Source organism: Podarcis melisellensis (assembly GCF_964234715.1).
Source record: "Podarcis melisellensis genome assembly, chromosome: 16".
Lineage (NCBI taxonomy): Eukaryota > Metazoa > Chordata > Lepidosauria > Squamata > Lacertidae > Podarcis > Podarcis melisellensis.
The window spans coordinates 23,513,079-23,533,309 of NC_138533.1; the positions used below are offsets into that span (position 1 = coordinate 23,513,079).

The 20,231-nt window shown below is 51.3% G+C and overlaps 2 protein-coding genes across 3 annotated transcripts in view; one reads left to right on the forward strand and one right to left on the reverse strand.

Annotated features, from left to right (window-relative positions):
- Positions 1-634: 634 nt before the first annotated feature.
- Positions 635-13,519, forward strand: RASL10A (RAS like family 10 member A). Of its 2 annotated transcripts, none has more exons than XM_081892573.1 (3): positions 635-3,139; positions 11,556-11,710; positions 13,167-13,519. In XM_081892573.1, the coding sequence occupies exons 1-3, from the start codon at positions 2,924-2,926 to the stop codon at positions 13,435-13,437; spliced, it is 642 nt and encodes a 213-aa protein (XP_081748699.1). In that variant the 5' UTR covers positions 635-2,923; the 3' UTR covers positions 13,438-13,519. The 2 variants fall into 2 exon arrangements, with proteins under 2 accessions (XP_081748699.1, XP_081748700.1); XM_081892574.1 differs by having other exon boundaries at positions 637-3,139; positions 11,586-11,710.
- A 2,882-nt stretch (positions 13,520-16,401) lies between these two features.
- GAS2L1 (growth arrest specific 2 like 1) overlaps positions 16,402-20,231 on the reverse strand; it is a 48,687-nt gene continuing 44,857 nt past the window's right edge. The window contains exon 6 of the mRNA XM_081892279.1: positions 16,402-19,071. Coding sequence (XP_081748405.1) covers positions 17,400-19,071 — 1,672 coding nt within the window. The 3' untranslated portion in view covers positions 16,402-17,399. The remainder of the gene's footprint in view (positions 19,072-20,231) is intronic.

Sequence of the window (20,231 nt, forward strand, 5' to 3'; positions counted from 1 at the left end):
AATGGTATGACTTGGGATTAAGGCATCTTCCTGTGCTCCTGTGTACTAAGACTCATAGTCCCTCTATGGATCTAACCATCAGGAAACTGAAGTTTAACAGTAGAAAAGTAAGATCAGTAGAAATTCACTCAGGCCCAAATAATGACAACATAAACAAACTTAGAATTCCCAAATTCCCTGGCAGATCACAATGCACATCTTTAAAACGGGGGAGGGGCGGTGTTCCTCTTTTAGTAAAAAGAAATGTTAAAATAAATTCAAGTGCAGTGCTTGCATTGGCTGGTACACTTCAGATGAAAATGAATCATGCTCACTTGCCCCCCCGTATTTAAAACCTTCACTAAGGGTTGCATTTTAGACAATTTGACATTTCTGGTGTCCATTTATTTCATTCACAGTATAGCACAACTTTTCTCAAAGGAGTTCAATGTAATGTACATAGTTTACATAGTTCTCCCTCTCCTAACTTAATCCCCACAACAACCCTACGAGGCAGGTTAGGCTGGGAAGCAGTGACTGGCCCGCAAGGTCGCCCAGTGAGCTTCATGGTTGAGTGGAATTTCGAACCCTGATCTCCCAGGTCCGAGTCCGATGTTCTAACCCCTACACCACCCTGGCTTTCTTATTCCTGTGATTCTAAGCTGTTTTCACTATAGTGGTACCTCGGGTTACATACGCTTCAGGCTACATACGCTTCAGCTTACAGACTCCACTAACCCAGAAATAGTACCTCGGGTTAAGAACTTTGCTTCAAGATGAGAATAGAAATCATGCTCCGGCGGCGTGGCAGCAGTAGGAGGCCCCATTAGCTAAAGTGGTGCTTCAGGTTAAGAACAGTTTCAGGTTAAGAACAGACCTCCGGAACGAATTAAGTACTTAACCCGAGGTACCACTGTATTGTGTTTTGATTGTTGTAACCTGCCCCGGAACCTTGAGGTGAAGGGCGGGTCATTAACAACAGCAAACAAGTGTTTATCGTTCATTATAATCATAATATTGCTTGTGAAAACACCCCCCCCCCAGCTGGAATGTGAATGAGGCCCGTCAATCAATTACACATCTTTCCCTCTTCAAATTACCTGCCTCGTAGTCACATTAAGTGTAAATACATTTGCAGCTCGTCAAGACCTCGAGCCTTTTCCGGGAAGTGCCGATGACTCACCATTTCGTACACTTAACTTCGGAAGACAAAGCCAACTTTTTATACGTTCCCTCCCGTTCCTTACTAGAAGGGACGCCCCAGGACCCGGGCAGCTCCACAAAAGAGACTCGGATGCCTTGAGATTGCTCCTCGGTTGAACTCTGCTGCGCGTCTGGGTAAGGAAAGGCTGCATTGTAGCGGCGAACTATGAAGTCACATTTTCTGCATCCCTGGGAAGTGAGGAGGGGGGCGGGATGGAGAGAGAGAAAGGAGATGCAACGCAAACCCCCGCTCCTTCTTGCTCTTCCCACATAGCTCGTCCTCCTACCCTTCCCTCTCCCGCGCTGGATTGCTTAACCGACAGATTTCCAGCCTCCACCAGGCAGAGGCGCCTCCCCTGCTCGCTCTCCCCCCCACACCACACACACGCAACCCGCGCGTTTCCTTCCCCGCCTCGCCCTTCTCACGTGCTTGACCTCTCTCTCCGAGTAGGCATAGAGCGGGTTTCTGCTTCTGCCGCAGCTTGGAACTCCGGGCAGCGGCGGGGAAAGGCGGGCGCGCAGCACCGCAGTGCTCTGTCCAGGGTGCTGAAAGAGGAGCGATGCGCTCTGCTCCATCTTCGGCGCCCGGGAAGGGAGAGGTAGCAGCCGCGAGCCCTCCTCCGGGCGGGATCCGCAGGCGAGGCGAGGGTCCAGCATGAGGACGGGGCCGGGAGGGCGCCGCTGGAGCCGGGCAGGCAGCAGCAGCAGCAGCGATGCCCGGCCGGCTGCGCGCCAGCGGGGCAGAGGCTGGCTTGGCGTCCCGTTCCTCAAGGTTGAGCGCCGTTTCGGAGCGAGGATCTTGAGCCGGGCGGGTCTGGATCTGGAGTGACAGCTGTCCGTCTCAGTCTCCCAGCCTCCTCCAATATTTGGGGGAACTTCTCGCCTTCCTTTTCAATTGGATTAGAAGAGCAGGAAAAGTGGGGAGGACCAGCTCGCTGCTGGCACACGCGCTGCCCTTCAAAGCAGCTCGATTCGGATGGAGTTGGGGGACCAGGCTCGCCAACCAGGCATCCCGGAGCGGCTGTCCTTCAAGCTCCGGTCGCCTCTTTCTCCCTTTCTCGACTCGGTGAGTTCATCTCTCCAGTGAATCGTGAAATCTCTTTACCTGAGGGCGGCTCAGCCGGCAGCCTGCGTTCCCGGGACAGCAGTTCGATTGACGCAAACTTGAGAAGAGCTTGGAAGGGTTGGGGAGGGGACTTTTTGATCTTGGGAGGGGGGGGGGAGACTAGATGAGGCGGGCTGAGGAGGAGCCACCCTCAACGAGGTGAGCTTAGGAGAACCCAGCTGAGCGACTGTAGACCCGGGGGACTTTCGGAGTAGCAAAACAACAGTCATAATGAATTAATAGTAATCGGTCCGTTAAGGAAGTGAGCGGGGTTGCGGCTCAAAGCAACGGCACGGATCTGATGTCTTACTGTGAGAAGCGACTGAAGTCAACATCAAGTCAACCCAGTGGTGCAGAGAACTAATTTTAGACTCTGGACTTCATGGTGTCACCGCCTCCCCCCTACTTGAATGGGCAATTGGTATTACTTCACTTACTTTAAAGCGCTGCGTGGAGGGCTTCTACTAGTGCTGCTGCGTGGGGCTCAGGGCCTCTACCCTAAAGACTTACCCTGAGGGCGCCTTCCGAGACAGCCCCCACGCCCTCAGAGGTCTCCGTGGATTAATACACTTCTCTTCTCATATCGCTTACGGGGGACGGGAGTTTGGGAACTATCCAAGGTCCTGAAAGAAGACGATGGTGGAGACTCTGTCGGTGGCTGTCCTGGGAGCCCCGAAGGTGGGCAAAACGGCCATTATCCGTCAGTTCTTGTACCACGACTTTACAGAGACTTACAGCCCGACGGAGCGCCGTCGTACCTACCGGCCCTCGGTCATTCTCAACGGGAACATGTACGACATGAAGATTATGGATGTCCCTTACCTGACGGCATTCCCAGCAAACAGCTCTCAGGTGGGCTTTTATTAAAACCCTCTCTTCCCCACAACTCAACGCAAACTCACGCTCCCGAATATATTTGGCTATGCTTGTGAATTCTGCAAGTGAACAACAGATCACTTGTGGGATATAGTGTGGCTGTGCTGAGGACAGATTGGTTCGTTTTCTAATTGGATTGGGGCCCTCCTGTTAGGTATGATGGAAATATGGTATGGGTTTTTCAGCTAGGGGATTCACTCTACGTATTATTATTATTATTATTATTATTATTATTATTATTATTATTTACTATTATATATCCCACCCTTCTCCCAAGCTGGGGTTCAAGGTGGCTTTGTTGTTTAGTCGTGTCCAACTCTTCATGACCCCATGGACCAGAGCATGCCAGGCACTCCTGTCTTCCACTGCCTCCCACAGTTTGGTCAAACTCATCAAGGTGGCTTATTTTAAAATACAATTATCAAATACTAAGTAATAAAACCAGACTAGTTAAAAACAATAAAGTGCACCAGATCACATTTAGAATCCAGTTTGCCTTGACAGCAGCCCAGTGATCAGCACCATATGATTATTAATTAATTACCTGCCCTTCACCCTAATAACCAAAGCTCAATATTGAAAACCATTTGAAACCACTTGCAGAAATAAGGCAGACCATAGAAAGATACACCTCAAGTATCCAAAGCCAGGGTCAAGAGGTGTGTCTTCAGCATTCACCAAAAAGTGTCTAATGAAGGTGCCAGTTGCATCACTGTGGGGAGGGAGGGAATTTCACAGTTTAGAGGCCCCCACAGAATTCCCTCTCCTGGGCCACTCATCACAGCTCCATAGGGCAGTTCAACACCCAAGAGAGCTTCCTCTCCCAGTCTTAGCACCTAAGAGGGTCCGCAGGGAAGAAGGCAGTCTTTCAGGGAGTGATGACCACCAACCTGGATGGCTTTAAAAAGGGATTAGAGAAATTCATGGGGGCATAAGGCAATTAATGGCCACCAGCTACCACGGCTATATTCTACCTCTACCATTGGGACAGCATACCCAAGCTTGCTTCGTTTTTGTTACTTAACACTGTGGTTTTTTCCCAGGAGTGGCAAACTCAAGCGCACCAGATGTTGTTAGGCAACACATTCCTTCATGCCTGGCCAGGGCTGATAGGAATTGTAGTTCGCAACACCTGGATTGCACTAGGTCAGGAAAGGCTTGGTGTAAGCATTTTCCTTAACTCTCTTGCGAGTAAAATGTGCTTGCTTAGCTGGCTGGGTGAGTTGGCAGGCAAGCCTGGAGAACTCCACTCTCCTTGCAAGGCATTAGGTCTGATTTTACACCAAGGCCCTGTGCTCTGCTGTATGTAAGTCAGGTCCGTAATTAGGACAGTTCCACTGGAGTGAAGGGGAAAGGGCAGGATGCCATTGGTCACCATGTTCTGGTACCCAACTCACGTTGCCTCCGAACATAGATATTCCACTCCAGGGATCCAGGTTAATGAAGATTGTTGATAGACTTGTCCATTATGGTTTTCGACTATCTCACATCTCACATTTTCAAACAACAAATGCCTCTAGTCTTTATGCATTTTCTATGGGAGCTCCTAAGAGGTGGAATTCCCTCTCTGCAGAAGGTGTCTTGGCACCTGAACAGTACAGTTTCCTCCATAAGCTGAAAATGCATCTCTTTTACCCTGGCCCTTGACACCTGAAGTGCAGGACCCACCTTATTCTTCTGATTGCAATTGGTTTTATTATTTTAATTTGTTGCAACCAGTGGTGTGCTGTCAGTGGACCAGGGGGACTAGGCTAGTCCCTTAAATGCTCCTGGAAAATTAGAGTATTAAAGAATTAAAGCCTGGTGCCTCCTTCCTAAAGCCCATGGGGAAAAAGGAAAGGTAAAGGACCCCTGGATGGTTAAATCCAGTCAAAGGTGACTATGGGGTTGCGGCACTCATCTCTGCTTTCAGGCCAAGGGAGCCAGTGTTTGTCCACAGACAGCTTTCCGGGTCAATGGGGCTAGCAGGACCAAGCCACTTCTGGCACAACGGAACACTGTGATGGAAACCAGAGTGCATGGAAACTCTGTTTACCTTCCCGTCACAGTGGTACCTATTTATCTACTTGCACTGGCATGCTTCTGAACTGCTAGGTTGGCAGGAGCTGGGACGGAGCAACGGGAGCTCACTCCATTGCAGGGATTCGAACCGCTGACCTTCTGATGGGCAAGCCCAAGAGGCTCAGTAGTTTAGACCACAGCGCCACCCTTCTGCCTGGCTTAGGCAGGGAGGCATGATGCTCACAGGCACAACATCTCCCCAGTCCCCACTGCCCTTGCAATCTGGCATCTCTGACCCTATCTGTTTCCCTGTGAAAAACTTCACTGCCACTGGTTGTGATCTTCCCCAAATAATCAAAGTAATTATAATAACAGTAGAGAGATACAAACGCAGGAAGCAGCCTTATACCAAGTCAGACCATTGGTTCATGTAGCTCAGTGTTGTCTACACTGACTGGCAGCAGCTCTCTAGGGTTTCAGGCAGGGTGCTTTTTCAATCCTGCCTGGAGATGCCATCAGGGATCAAACCTGGCACCTTCTACACTCAAACCAAATGCTCTGCCTCTGAGCTGCAGCCCTTCCCTGCTTGAAAGTGTGCAAGTTTGGTCTGGTGAAATCTTGGAACCCCGATGTGCAGCTGATGGAGACAGCCAGAGTTGCTTCCAAGTGGGACTTACAATGCCCACATTGCCTCTCCCCCATAGCTAGCAGAATGAGGCAAAATTGTGCAGAAATAGTAACTTCATGTCTGTGGGATTTGACTGCCGGTCCAAAAATAAAGTAATAGAAAGGGGGGTGGGGGTGGAGTTAACTTGGTTCTTCAATTTTTGGCACTCTCCTCCAACACTCAAGCTGTTTCTCAAAGCTTCCCGTCTCCCCACTCTGGCTTTTAAGAATCCTTAAATAGTAAGCCAAAGGGAAGAGTTTGTGTTGGCTGCTGATGAAAATGTAGGCTAACCCTCTCAGCCACACTCACCCTGCAGAGGACCCATCTTCACTTAGGGGCAAGATGTGAGTTCTGGTGGAAGGCCAGTTCGGAAGATGCAGAATGTGGGTGGAATTGAAAGAAGACAGAAAAATAAGGGAGATGGGAGATGAGAACAAAAACCGGAAGGCTTTCTTTAGGGTCAGCCACATTTAAAGCATCACAGATGAGATGCAGGCAAAAGATGGAACTAGTCCTCATGGCTATTTTCTTCCTCCCCTGTCAGAGGAAAGTTGGCCTAAAGAAAGTGCATATTGGGGAAGTTTTTCTCCCTCTCTCATAATGCTAGAACTGGTGGACATACAATGAAGCTGAATTTTGGAAGATGCTAGACAGATAAAAAAAAAGTCCTTAGAATGGTAGAGTTGGAAGGGACCCCCTAGAGTCATCTAGTCCAACCCCTGCCTAGTTAAACTATGGAACTCACTGCCACAGGAGCAGTGGTGGCCAGATGTCACAATGGCTTTAAAAGATGATAGCTAAGATAGTTGGAGACAGTGATGCTTCTGAATACCAGCTGCTGGAAGCAACAGGAGAGGAGAGTTTTTCTTGGGTTCGGGTTCTGTTTAAAAGTTTCCCATTGGGGCATCTGGCTAAGTGCTGTGAGAACAGGATGCTGGACTAGATGGGCCATTGGCCTGATCCAGCAAGGCTCTTATTGTGTTCTTATGGGGCATGTGCAACACCCTATTGCAAGCAAGCTCTACAGATGTTTTGGCCCAGTGTGACAAAGGTCAGTCATTGGTTCCAGAGGAGCAGGTGACTGCTTCAGTAAGAGAGAAGGGAGAGGGGTTTTGGAAGTGGGGATTAACTTCTAAGTGGACAAAAGGAGGTGGAACTGTAGGGCGATTGTACCTTTTGATCAGGCCTGACAGAAGCAAGGTTCAGGAACACAGAGGGGGGCTTCTTGCTGTCCTTTGAATCCAATGCTGCCCTTATGGGGGAAGCCGGACCCTCATAGGATGTGAATGCTCTGCAAATCCCCTCATCTAGGTGCAGGTTGTATATATGCAGAGCTCCCCCCCCCCCCCGCAGCTGGTGCTCACTGGAGCTCAGCTCCAGCTCCTTTCAGGTGGGGAACAAGGGAGAAGTTTGTGGTGAGCTCCAGCACCTCTTTTTCTAGAAAAATAGCAATGTGTGTGTGTGTGTGTGTGTGTGTGTGTGTACGCGCACACACACACATGCACGCAGGTGGCACTGTGGTCTAAACCACTGAGCCTCTTGGGCTTGCCGATCAGAAGGTTGGCGGTTTGAATCCCTGCGATGGAGTGAGCTCCCGTTGCTCTTTCCCAGCTCCTGCCAACCTAGCAGTTCGAAAGCACACCACTGCAAGTAGATAAATAGGTACCACTGCGGCGGGAAGTTAAACGGTGTTTCCATGCGCTCTGGCATTTGTCACAGTCCTCTGTGCGCCAGAAGCGGTTTAGTCATGCTGGCCACATAACCCAGAAAGCTGTCTGTGGACAAACGCCAGCTCCCTTGGCCTGAAAGCGAGATGAGCGTTGCAACCCCATAGTCACCTTTGACCATCCAGGGGTCCTTTTTACCTATACCTTCATGTATATGTATATGTATATGTATGCACATATAAAGCCATCTATCTTAAAGACACCACAGCCTCTGTTGTGCCTCATTGTCCCAAAAGGGAATACAGACCCTGTTAAGTGTGTCTGCAGCCCCTGGAATTTCACACTGCTCATGGAGATGGGTGTGGTGTGTAACACTATGATACTGATCTAATGTAGGTATGCAGGACTTTAGATGCAGAGGCCAAATGCGGACCTTCAGACCTCTGCATCTGGACCTTGGGACTCTTACCAGGCCACACCTGCTCTCTCCAGCCCACGCCCCCTCACCAGCCCTGCTTTGCACCCTACGTGAGAGTTTCTGCAAGGCTGGAATGTGCCCTTGAGCTCTGATGATGCCTTTTGCTTTCCTAGATGGAGGGCAGAGAGGCGGGTGGGGGAGCGTTCGTGGAAACTAGCCTTCTGTACGAAGGTAAAATTCACTCCCATTGCTCCGCCCACCCATTTGGTGGCCGCTGGAAAGTTGCCTGGAGGGGAATGAGCACACACACACACACACACACACACACACACACACACACACCAAGGTCTGAAAAATATATAGTCCTGAACAAGAGCCTTTGTGGTCTTGAACTAAGACCTGGGAGATTGGGGTTCAAATCTGCACTTGGCCATGAATCTCACTGGGTGACCTTGGGCCAATCACCGCCTTTCAATCAAACCTACCTCACAGGGCTGTTGTGGGGATTAAAGGAAGTGGGTGACCATGTATGGCATCTTGAGCTCCTTGGAGGAAAAGGTGGGATATAGAGGAAATTAATTAATTAATTAAACCCTTCTTCCAAAAGCAGTGGCTCCACTTTCCCTGACATCCGTTCTGACAGTTTGCATTTCTTAGTGCAGAAAGCATTGATCTGACGTGATCTTTCCTATTCTAATTAGTTCAAGGGGGTTTCTGGAGGCTTCTCTGTGTGAAAGAAGCAAACAGAAGGTTCGTGGTGTTTGGGTTATACCTTCAGAGAAGCTGAGTACAGCTGGCTGAAACTGGTTCTCTCATCCTTTCTGTCAAAGTCACGCTGACTATAAAAGTAAGGCCAGAAGGAGCCTGGGTTTCTGTTTCTCTTTCTATCTCTTTTCCTTCTGGTGTGGTGGTCTGTACATAGTATGCTTAGTGTTAAGGTTTAGACTTATTATAAGTTATTGTAAGTTTAAATTAAGTCTGCTGCAACTGGATTTCTTATGGAGAGTGCCAATCCTAAAACCCAGCCAGATGGGTCGGGTATAATAATAATAATAATAATAATAATAATAATAATTATAATTGTGACCATGATGCTCCTTTGCCTTCCTGCAACGTGTTTAACTTTTTACTAACTACACATTGGAATCTGCTCTGGATAAATATTGAGTAGAATTCCACAACACACTCATCTGAGGAGTGCAGGGCAGGGACGCTTCAGGAGATGATCTCCTTGACTGGAAATAAATGTTCAAGCTCCAGAAATGAGTGGCAGCTTCAGGAAAAGAAGACATGATGGTGATTGGCCCCCGGCGCTCCTGCTCCCCAGTTTCATGGCGTTTCATTATTACTATCTGGGTTAAAAATAAACGCTTTGGTTTTCATCCCATCCTCTGAACTTCAGCGAGCCGCTAATTGCATTTCACAGTTGACTTCAGTTGATGTGGAGGCCCTGCCTGTGTTCTGCAGGAGGTGAGACCAAAGGGAGATCTAAAGATGGAGATGGACTTAAGTTGGGGGGGGGGGTCAGTGTGCTGCTGCTGCAAGATACTGCCCCGCCCACTTTTGCTTCTGGCTCCGCCTACCACTGACACATGCAGGTGGAGGTGGGGAGGGTGGTGGCCCCCTGGCTGCAGAACACTCTCCCCAGAGAAATGTGCCTGTCTGGCATTGCCATCATCAAATTTTAGACACTGGGCAGTTGGTTCTTAATTGGGATGATCCAATGCAATAACAGCGTAGCCTGTTGTTGAAACAAAATTTAAAAGTTTCTTCCAGTAGCACCTTAGGAACGTGGGTGGTGCTGTGGGTTAAAACCACAGAGCCTAGGACTTGCCGATCAAAAGGTTGGCGGTTCGAATCCCCGCAATGGGGTGAGCTCCCGTTGCTCGGTCCCTGCTCCTGCCAACCTAGCAGTTCGAAAGCACGTAGATAAATATGTACCGCTCCGGCAGAAAGGTAAACGGTGTTTCCATGTGCTGCTCTGGTTCACCAGAAGTGGCTTAGTCATGTTGGCCACATGACCCGGAAGCTGTACGCCGGCTCCTTCGGCCAATAAAGCGAGATGAGCGCCGCAACCCCAGAGTTGTCCGCAACTGGACCTAACAGTCAGGGGTCCCTTTACCTTTAAGGTGCTACTGGAAGGAATTTTAAAATTTTGTTTCGACGACAGCAGACCAACACAGCTACCTACCTGTAGCCTGTTGTGTTCATCTTTAGCAGAGTGGGGCAGTATTTGTCCTTTTCTATCATACTGCAGGATGACCACTTAACGTAAATAATGTGGTTTTATTCTTTTGGTGTTGTTTGAAACTTTTCCAGTATGCTTTCAGGATCATAAGTTGCTTTAAGACATTTATGTCTATACCAGATGGCTGGGAAGTCACCTGCTCTTGATGGGGTTACGTTTCCTCTGAAGGAGCAGGTTCATAGCTTGGGGGTACTCCTAAATCCTTTGCTATCGCTCGAGGTTCAGGTGGCCTCAGTGGCCCGGAGTGCCATCCATCAGCTTCAACTGGTGGCCTAGCTATGCCCCTATCTGGACAGGGATAGCCTAACTACTGTTGCCTCTGCTCTGGTAACTTCAAGGTTAGATTACTGAAATGCGTTATATGTACGGCTGCTCTGAAGACAGTTTGGAAACTTCAGCTAGTGCAGAATTCAGGAGCCAGGTTGCTCAATGGAGCAAGACAGTTTGAGCATATTACACTGATCCTGGTCTGACTGCACTGGCTTCCAATTAGTTTCCGGGCCCAATTCATAGTGCTGGTTTTGAACTATAGAGCCTTAAATGGCTCAGGACCGCAATATCTCAAGGACAGGCTTTTTCCATATGAACCTACCTGGACCCTGAGATCATCTTCTGAGGCCCTTTCATGTGCCTCCTCCTCAAGAGGTCTAAAGGGTGGCAACACGAGAACGGGGCCTTCTATGCAGTGGCTCCCACTCTGTGGAATGCTCTCCCCAGGGAAGTTTGCCTGGCGCCTTCATTATTCACCTTAAGGCACCAGGCAAAAACGTTCCTTTTTAACCAGGCCTTTAGTTGATCTGTTTGACACCCTATACCCTTTTAAAATGCAGCTTTTTTGGGGGGGGTGTTATTGGGTTGTTTTTATTTTGAATATGTGTGTGTGTGTGTGTGTGTGTGTGGTGGTTTTATGTTGATGTTTTCTGTGAACCGCCCTGAGACCTCTGGGTATAGAGCGGTATATAAATTCAATTAATAATAATTAATAAATAATAATAATAATAATAATACATTTATGAACTCGCTCCATACTCCAGAAAAAATAAAGTGGGGCAAGTAATGAATAGATGTAATTAATAGTGGTAGTAATATAAGTTGTTATAGCTATTTTTGTTATCACTAACTTTGAGAAGGTTGGCGTCAGGATGAAAATGATTCCCTACCTGTTCTATATCTGGATACAAATTTGACAGGGATCTACCTCGGTGAAAGAGCAGCTGCTTTGCTGGCAGGTTCAATCCCCACCATCTCCAAATTGGGCTGGGAAAAGGTCCTTACCTGAAACCCTGGAGAGCTACTGCCAGTCAGTGTTGACAGTACTGAGCTGGATGGACCCATGGGCCTGACTCCGCACAATGCAGCTGAGTGACAATGTCCCTTTTTCGTTGCACCAGCTTTCGCCATCTTTTCCTCTCGCCCACCAGGAGTGGTCAGACCTGAAATCCCGAGGGCTGAGGAACACTGATGCCTATGTCCTGGTGTATGATATCTGCAGCCCAGAAAGCTTCGAGTATGTGAAAATGATCCGTCAGCAGATCCAGGAGAACAGGTGAGCAGAAGGGATGGGAGAGGAGGGGGTGGATATGGCGGGGGGGGGGCACAGAATCAGGAAAGCTGCCTTTCCCTCCAGTGAGGCTGCAGTCCTCAACCCACCTCTCGCATGGATCAGTCTCGGGGAATTCAGTGGGATTTACTTCTGAGTAAACACCACCACAACAACCCATCTGGTGGTGCAACATGACTACTTGGAAGTCCTACTATTGAACTCAGCGTGGGTTTTATTCCCTGGTGAGTGGGGTCATATGGTCGGCGGTTCGAATCCCCGCGGCGGGGTGAGCTCCCGTCTTTTGGTCCCAGCTCCTGCCCACCTAGCAGTTCGAAAGCACCCCTAAAGTGCAAGTAGATAAATAGGTACCGCTTTATAGCGGGAAGGTAAACGGCGTTTCCGTGTGCTGCGCTGGTGCTGGCTTGCCAGAGCAGCTTCTTCACGCTGGCCACGTGACCCGGACGTGTCTCCGGACAGCTGGCCCCCGGCCTCTTAAGTGAGATGGGCGCACAACCCTAGAGTCGGACACGACTGGCCCGTACGGGCAGGGGTACCTTTACCTTTAAGTGGGGTTAGGATTGCAACCTTAAAGAAGCCCAGTCCCACTTTCAAATATCCAATGAAACACAGCTATTTGCATGGGAAGAAATAAGCCCCAGCTAGCATGGCCATTTTGAACCACAACTCCCATCATCCTTAGCCAGCATGGCCACTTTGGATTACAATTCCCATCATCCCTAGGCAGCATGGCCACTTGGGACTACAATTCCTATCATCCCTAGGCAGCATGGACACTATGGACTACAATTCCCACCATCCCTAGGCAGAAAGGCCACTTTGGACTACAATTCCCACTTTGGACTACAGTTCCCATCATCCCTAGGCAGAAAGGCCACTTTGGACTACAATTCCCATCATCCCTAGGCAGAAAGGCCACCTTGGACTACAATTCCCATCACAACTAGGCAGAAAGGCCACCTTGGACTACAATTCCCATCACCCCTAGGCAGAAAGGCCACTTTGTACTACAATTCCCATCATCCCTAGGCAGAAAGGCCACCTTGGACTACAATTCCCATCACAACTAGGCAGAAAGGCCACCTTGGACTACAATTCCCATCACCCCTAGGCAGAAAGGCCACTTTGTACTACAATTCCCATCATCCCTAGGCAGAAAGGCCACCTTGGACTACAATTCCCATCACCCCTAGGCAGCAGGGCCACTATGGACTACAATTCCAATCATCCCTAGCCATCATGGCTACTTTAGACTACCATTCCCAACAGCCCCAGCCAGCAGGGCCATTTTGGACTACCACTTGGCTGGGGCTGATGGGAGTTATGGTCCAAAATTTCTGGAGGGCCCCAGGCTGGGGAGAGCCTGGAGGTTTGGGGTCTGTGCATGGCTCTGACCTTCTTTCTCTACTCTATGAACTTGGGGTTCCTCTTCTTCTCCTAGGGCGAGCAGCAGTGGCGAAGCCCCCATCATTGTGGTGGGGAACAAGCGGGACCTGCAGCGCCAGCGCTTCTCCCCCCGCCGGGCCCTCTCTCTGCTGGTCAAGAAGAGCTGGAAGTGCGGCTACATGGAGTGCTCGGCCAAGTTCAACTGGCACATCGTCCTCCTCTTCAAGGAGCTCCTCTGCAGCGTCTTGGCCCGAGGCTGCAGGAACAACCACTCCGCCATGCGCCTCCAGGGGGCGCTGCACAGGAACAGGTGCAGCCTCATGTGAGGAGACCCTGGCTGCCACAAGGGGGCGTGCTCACAAAACAATGGAATTGAAGCGCCGGGAGGTTCGTCTAGCCCAACCGTCTGCAATGGGGGCCCACCAAAAAAACTCCAAGAGGTTCGGACATTGGAGCCGTAGTGGGAAGCTGAGGGCCACACCTCGGCCACCAGGGCCGTGTTTGCCGGAGTAACCCCTTGAAATCCCTGGGTGTTCCTGCAGTGGCGTAGCGTGGGGGGTGCAGGGGGGGGCCGGCCGCACTGGGCGCAACATCTGGGGGGGCGCGCTCACACTCGCAGCTCTCTGCCCCCTGCTAAAATCCACAGGGCGCAAATTACTTGCCTTGCCCCGGGTGCTGACAACCCATGCTACGCCACTGCGTTCCTGCTTGGTGCGATGAGCACCTTGGGGAGGGTGTGGGAATGGAGTTTTGGGGTAACATCGAGTGGGCAAAAGCCGTGTCATGAGCCAAAATCCACGCAGCCCAGTTTTCTGTCATGGGTGGCGGGTGCCTGTGGCTGAGGAGCCCCTCCGCCATTTTGATTTTCCCACAATGCCACGGGGCAGCCATTGGCTTGGGAAGGCTTTAGACACAATAGGAAATTTTTGATAGCAAGTGGATCCCCAGACGCAGTCACTGCAGGCAGGTAATCAGTTGTGGGGAGGAGGGAGTCAAGCTGCTGAGGGAATCACTGACTCAGGAGTAAGCCCAGCAGAGGGTAGGGCCTCTGATCTGGAGCCAGCCTTGACCCAGTGGGCAGCTGAAGGCTTGATGGCTGTAGGTCCCAGTATAGCGCCCAGAAATAAGCAGCAGGCAGTCTTCGCTTAAAATGCACAGGCCAGACCCTCTAATTTCCAAGGCAAGGGTTATGGCTCTGGCGCAAAGCACCTGCCCCCCATGTTCCATCCCTGGCAGGATCGCTGGGGAAAACTCCCCTGCCTGAAACCCTGGAGAGATGCTGCCAGTCGGTGTCGACAGCACTGAGCTAGGTGGACCACTGGGTTGGCCAAGCAGAAGGCAGTTTCCTAATTAATTCACCACTACCCCTTTCAAAGAACGGTAAGGACTAGAATCTTAATTTATTTTCAGGGAGGAGGCAAGAGCAAGAGTTGTAGAGCATCTGCTTCCCCAACCTGCAAGCTCTGGAAAGCCACTGCCGGTCAGTGTGGACAACATTCAGGCAACTGGCCAAGTCCTGTAAGCCTACCGATTGATTCTTCGGCTTGGGGCTCTTGCACAGAGGGGCCCAGCTGCATGTCCACTTTTGGCATGAGAGAAGCAGCCGTGTGGATTTTCAGCATCTCAGGCCTGACCTCTGCTAGCTGGGTGACTCTTTCTGCCCTCTTAGATGAGATCCAGTCCTTTGTGTGGTCCCATGTGATGCTCCAAAGGCATCTGCTGGGCCGTAGCTCAGTGGTAGAGCATCTGCTTTGCATGCAGAAGGCTGCAGGTTCAATCCCCTGCTTCTCCAGGTATGGCTGGGAAAGAGAGATACAAACCTTGCCTGAAACCTTGGAGAGCTGCTGCAAGCCAGGGTGGGCATTACTGGGCTAGGGGCTGCCCACGGTTTGATTTGCCGCAAGGAAATAAGCGTCCTCTTTCCCTGTATGAAATCTCTGCATGCAAAATGCTTGAAGGAGCTGCTTGCTCCTCGGAAACCTCAGACGTGCTGCGGTTTCAAGAGGCTTCGATGAGGTCTGTGAAAACGAAAACACACACACACACGACTGGGAGGGTCCTCCTTTCTAAGACCAGGGAACCAGTTTCGCACGTCTGCCTGCCTTCTCAGGAATTCATCAGGAGGCGACCCGTCCACAACCACCCACCCCCCAATAGCACAATTGCCGACGCCACGTTCATTCATAATCTGGGACAACGGCCGGTGCTGCTTTTGCACTCAGCTGTGACTAATGTGGACTAGTGTGTTGCAAAAACAAAACGGGAGTCGAGGGCAAGTGGGAGGAGAAAAGGTCTCGTTTGTTAAAAGCCACAATTCTCCCTTTCATCCCACCAAACTCTTGTTGGCTGGGATCGAATGTTTGGCTTTCTTTTGATTTCCGCCCCCAAAAAATGTGTTGCAGGGTGGGGGGCTCAAGAGTTTCAGGGACCCCTTGCCCCCTTTCTCCGCAGCTGCCACCATCACCTCTGGGCCAGAGGCTACAGCACACAAGGGTCTTCTACACCAGTCTCCCTTTCTTTTGCAAGACACTGATCATCTGTTTAACATAGTCTCCAAGAAAGGGCTCCCCATTCCAGCAGTGCAATACTGGACCATCTCTAAAGCATCCTCAACCAGGTCCCTTGTTATGTCTTGCTTGCAAATTGTGGTGCCGGGGTTTTTTGGCTGGAGGGGGCGGGACTGGCAGGGCAGCAGGTGATAACGTCCTCTCAAATGCTCCTGAGCAATGGATCTCAGCCAATGGCAATGCTTGATCTTCCTTTCAGAGGTAGTTGTACTCCAAATCCCATCGGGGCTGGCACTCTTACAGGCGCCACGTAATACCCGTTCTGTATCTGTAAGAAAGGGCACCTTGGGAACTCCCTGCCTATTGATTTCAGGCAGGGGCTGTTCGTTGTATTCTTTTCGCCACCTGCTAAAAAAATGTTCTCCTTTAGACAACCCCACCCAGCCGTTTAGAAAGCTGGCGAGACTTTTAACCTGCTTTTAGTCTATTGCTCTTTTAACTTTTCGAAAGCCTTAAATCGTTGTCGTTAAGTCTGTATGACTATTTTTATCATTTTTTTGTAAACCACGTTGAGGTTTTTTGGGTGGCTGAACAACCAAGCAGTAAATTTTACGAAATTAAATAAATCAACTTCATGCTGCCGAGTGGTTAGGGACAGTTCCGCAACATCTGGAGGGCAACATGTTGCCTACCCCTAGTCGGGGGGGGGGGAGACACACCTGGGACTGGTTCACATCCACCCATCTTCACACTTCTGCAATAAAGGCACAGAGTCAAAACACATGATTTGTCCTCTTTTTTTTACTTTCTGGGTTCCAAGAGCTCGTGGGTCAGTTCAATTAGCTACATTCGTGGGGTCGGAAGGCGGGCACTATATGGGAGACAGCGCTCAGGAGGCGAGCGGACACACTCTGTTGTATTTATATAAATATGCATAGATTATTTAAACACACCTACAGTACATTGGGGGGGGGCAGGGGGGTTGGTCTGGTTGAGGGGAAAGGAGTCTTAACGGCCCAGATCCCAGGACGCCGAGAGGGTCCGTCTGAAGAGGAATTCATGTGCAAGACTTCAGCGGGACCCTCTCCAAAAGCGCAACTCGTTTAAAAAATAGATAATCTGCAGAAAACGCTGTCAGCTTGCCTAGTGGGGAGAGGCTCCCCCAGTCTATGTGTGGGGTCTCCCCCATCCTGTGCACATTAAACACCTTCCCACTTTGAGTCACCACTATTTGCAGGACTCCCAAGGGTCTATAGCGTCCACTCGGCTGGGAAAGCGCCTTTTTAAAACATCCCCAAGTGGAAGCTGCCCAAGGAGGTCAAAGCTGAGGCAGGGGTTACATGAGAAGGGAGCAAGAGGTTTCGAGGTCAAAAGTGCTACTCGATTTGGAAGACTGGGGAAGGAGGTGGAAGGCGATCAAAGCCGACTCAAAAGAATTTTACAACGGCCGATGCGAGCGAATATCGGACCACGTCAGAAGCTCCTCGCTGTGTTATCCAGTGTCCAAAGACTTTCCCCTGAAAGCTTCTCTCTCTCACACACACACATACACACAAATTTGCTACGAAGCCATGCCACTCTCCAGCCACAATTCAAAACCAAACCCCAATGGAAGAACCACCTTAGAAATTAAAGGCATCTCCACCCACACAATCCATTCAGAACAGCAGCAATATTGAGGTCACCGAAGGAACAGTACCCGAGGGACGGGGGAAGGAAGGCTGGGCAACTGAAGCAGCCAGGAAGGAGAGAGGAGGCAGCCGGTTGCCCTCTGGCACCCCTCATGCCCAGGCGCCCTCGTCGGCCACCCCAGACTCCGCTGAGCCGTGGGAAGGCTCCACAAGGGAGGCGAAGACGTTGTGGAAGGCTGCCCAGGGTCGGTACTGCTCTGGAGGGCGCTTGGAAGGGCTGCCCTTGGGCGAGGTGCCCCCTACTGGAGACTTGCCCACCCCCGCCGCCTTGTAGCTGAGGGGCGTGGGGATTTTCGAAGGGGTCTTGTCCGGCTGCGAGTCGGTGCGAGGCTTGATTATGGGGCGCAGTTTGAGTTTGTAGATGGAAGGCACACGGTCTGGCTTCTTGAGGGACGACTTCGGGCGCAGCACGACTTCCTCGCAGGGAGTGGACCCCTCGCCGGCCTCGCGGGGCGGAGAGCCCAGGTCCGTATCGGCTGCCTCCATGACGCCCCACGGGCTGTCCGTCAGAAGCTCGGGAAGCTCCGCCCCTTCCTGGACTTCCTGCAGGTCGTTCAGGCAGACGTAGCAGTTGCTCTCGTCCGAGGAGCTGGACAGAGCCGGCTTCCTCCAGCGCGTGGCTCGCTCCAGAGGCACTGGCGAGTCCCACAGCTCGCAGGTGTCGGCCGAGCCGTTGTGGAAGTCGGGGGGCACCGCGGTGCCCGCTTCGGGGACCCCCGGCCTCTGGGAGGCGGCGTTCCTCTTGGGTTCGTCTTTCGCCTCACCCGGGAGGCCGTACTTGCTGAAAAAGTTGAGGGACGAAGAGGACGAGCTGGAGGAGCAGTAGGCCGAGTCGGCGGCTCCTTGATCTGGGGTGGTTTGCAGGAGGCGGGGGCCGTCGCAGGCCCGGCCCAGGGACTCTATCTGCTCTGGCTCCCCATCCACCACCAGGCCCATCATTTGGGAGTTGGCCAAGAACTCTTCCTCCAGTCGCCGGAACAGCTGCTGCTCCTGGCTGGGATCCAGGCGCAGGGGGGTCCGGAAGGTGTGAGCCAGCTCTTCCAACTCCCGTCCTAAACTGTCTGAGGGCTGCAGCGAGTGCCCGCTCCCGCCAGGCCGGGGCTGCTGCCTCGTGGCCCCGCGGGATCCCCCCAAAGCTGGCTGCTTCTGCCTCAGAGTCCCGCAGGCCGAGGGAGGCGGCGTCCGCGGCCGGGGGTCTGTCGTTTTCGTGGCGGGGAGAGACCCCCTGCGGTTGGTGAGCGCTGGGCTCCGAGACCCTACTGGCGTCCCTGGCGCCCACCTGGCTGGGCTCTTGGTCCTGGGGGTGCTTCTTCCAGAGCCCCCGGGCCTCTCCTTGGGGTCTTCGGCCCGCGCCCAAGAGTGCTGCCCGTCCTTACCTCGGCTGATGACCAGCACGGTGGGCTCCCCGCTGGGCCTCCCCTGGCTTCGTGCCCGTGGGCGAGGGCTCTGCTGCACGGACGGCTTGAGGTGCCCATTGGCCATCCGGGGGCGGCCGCGTTCTTCCGCCTCAGTCCTCCGGGGCGCCGGAGATGGCCTTAGCAAGTCCACCCGGTCTCGGGACTGGCTGCGGCTGGCCGGCTGCCTCTTGGGGCTGGCGTGGGCCTGAGGGCTGATCCCTTCGCCCAGCCGCCGCCCGGGCTCCTTCCTGAGTGCTGGGCCGCTGCTGCTGCCATCTTCGTTGTGCCGCCTTCCTAAAGTGCCGCTCTGCGCAGAGGACGCTGAAGAATCGCTGTCTCCAGAAAGACGCCGGGCTCTGGGGGGCCTGGAGCAGAGGGGAAAATGCGATTTTGGTGGTTAGCAGCGTTAGCATTTATCCATACAAAAAGATTTCTATAATGCCATTCACAATAACGGTGCAGAATGTGGCAGCCGGACCATTGACTGGAGTTTCTTGCCATGACACCATTCTTAAAAAAGCTGCCCATCTACTACCGAGCCAGGTTCAAGTTTCTTGTGCTAATTTACAAAGCCTGAATCTTTATACAGTGGTACCTCAGGTTACATACGCTTCAGGTTACAGACTCTGCTAACCCAGAAATAGTGCTTAAGGTTAAGAACTTTGCTTCAGGATGAGAACAGAAATCGTGCTCCGGTGGCGTGGCTGCAGCAGGAGGCCCCATTAGCTACAGTGGTGCTTCAGGTTAAGAACAGTTTCAGGTTAAGAACGGACCTCCGGAACAAATTAAGTACTTAACCCGAGGTACCACTGTATCCCAGTTCGAGCATTGACGTCATCTGCCAAAGAGTTGTGGTTTGTTCCCTGAAATGGTGAGGATCGTTTTACAACAACAAGGGTGGTGGTTATTGTTTTGATGTTTCAGTTTAATTATTTACTTGTGCTTTATCTTGTGTTTCATTCTGTGAACCACCCTGGGGTCTCTTGATGAAGGGCGGTATATAAATTTAATACATTTAGATACAAACAAATAGTGTCACCAGCCCAGTCCTGTGGAACATTCTGCCACTAGAGATTCAGCAGGCAACTTTTAAACGCCTGCTGAAAGCTTTTCTATTCCCCCTGGCCTACGATTAGGAATACATCCTTCCTCAGGGGTTAACCAGTGGCTTTCTTAAACCTTTTAAATAGTTTAAAAAACTCAATATTGTGGAAAGGTGGCAAATGGAATCAGGCTGGGGAAAGGTCGAGGAGGTGGCATCTGCCAAAAAACCAACAACATCCTAGTGGGCGAGGTGGTCTGATTAGGTAATTTGTAATGAATCATATAATTATATAGTGGGATAATTATATAGTGGGAAGGGCCATCTATCCCAATCTTTTGCCCAACACAGGGCTCGAACCCTCGACCCTGAGATTAAGAGTCTCATGCTCTACTGACTGAGCTACCTCAGGCCCACGGGCTGGCTGTTTCCCACGACAGTTGTACAGGTTATGTTTTCCATCATTATGACAGTGAAGCTGGA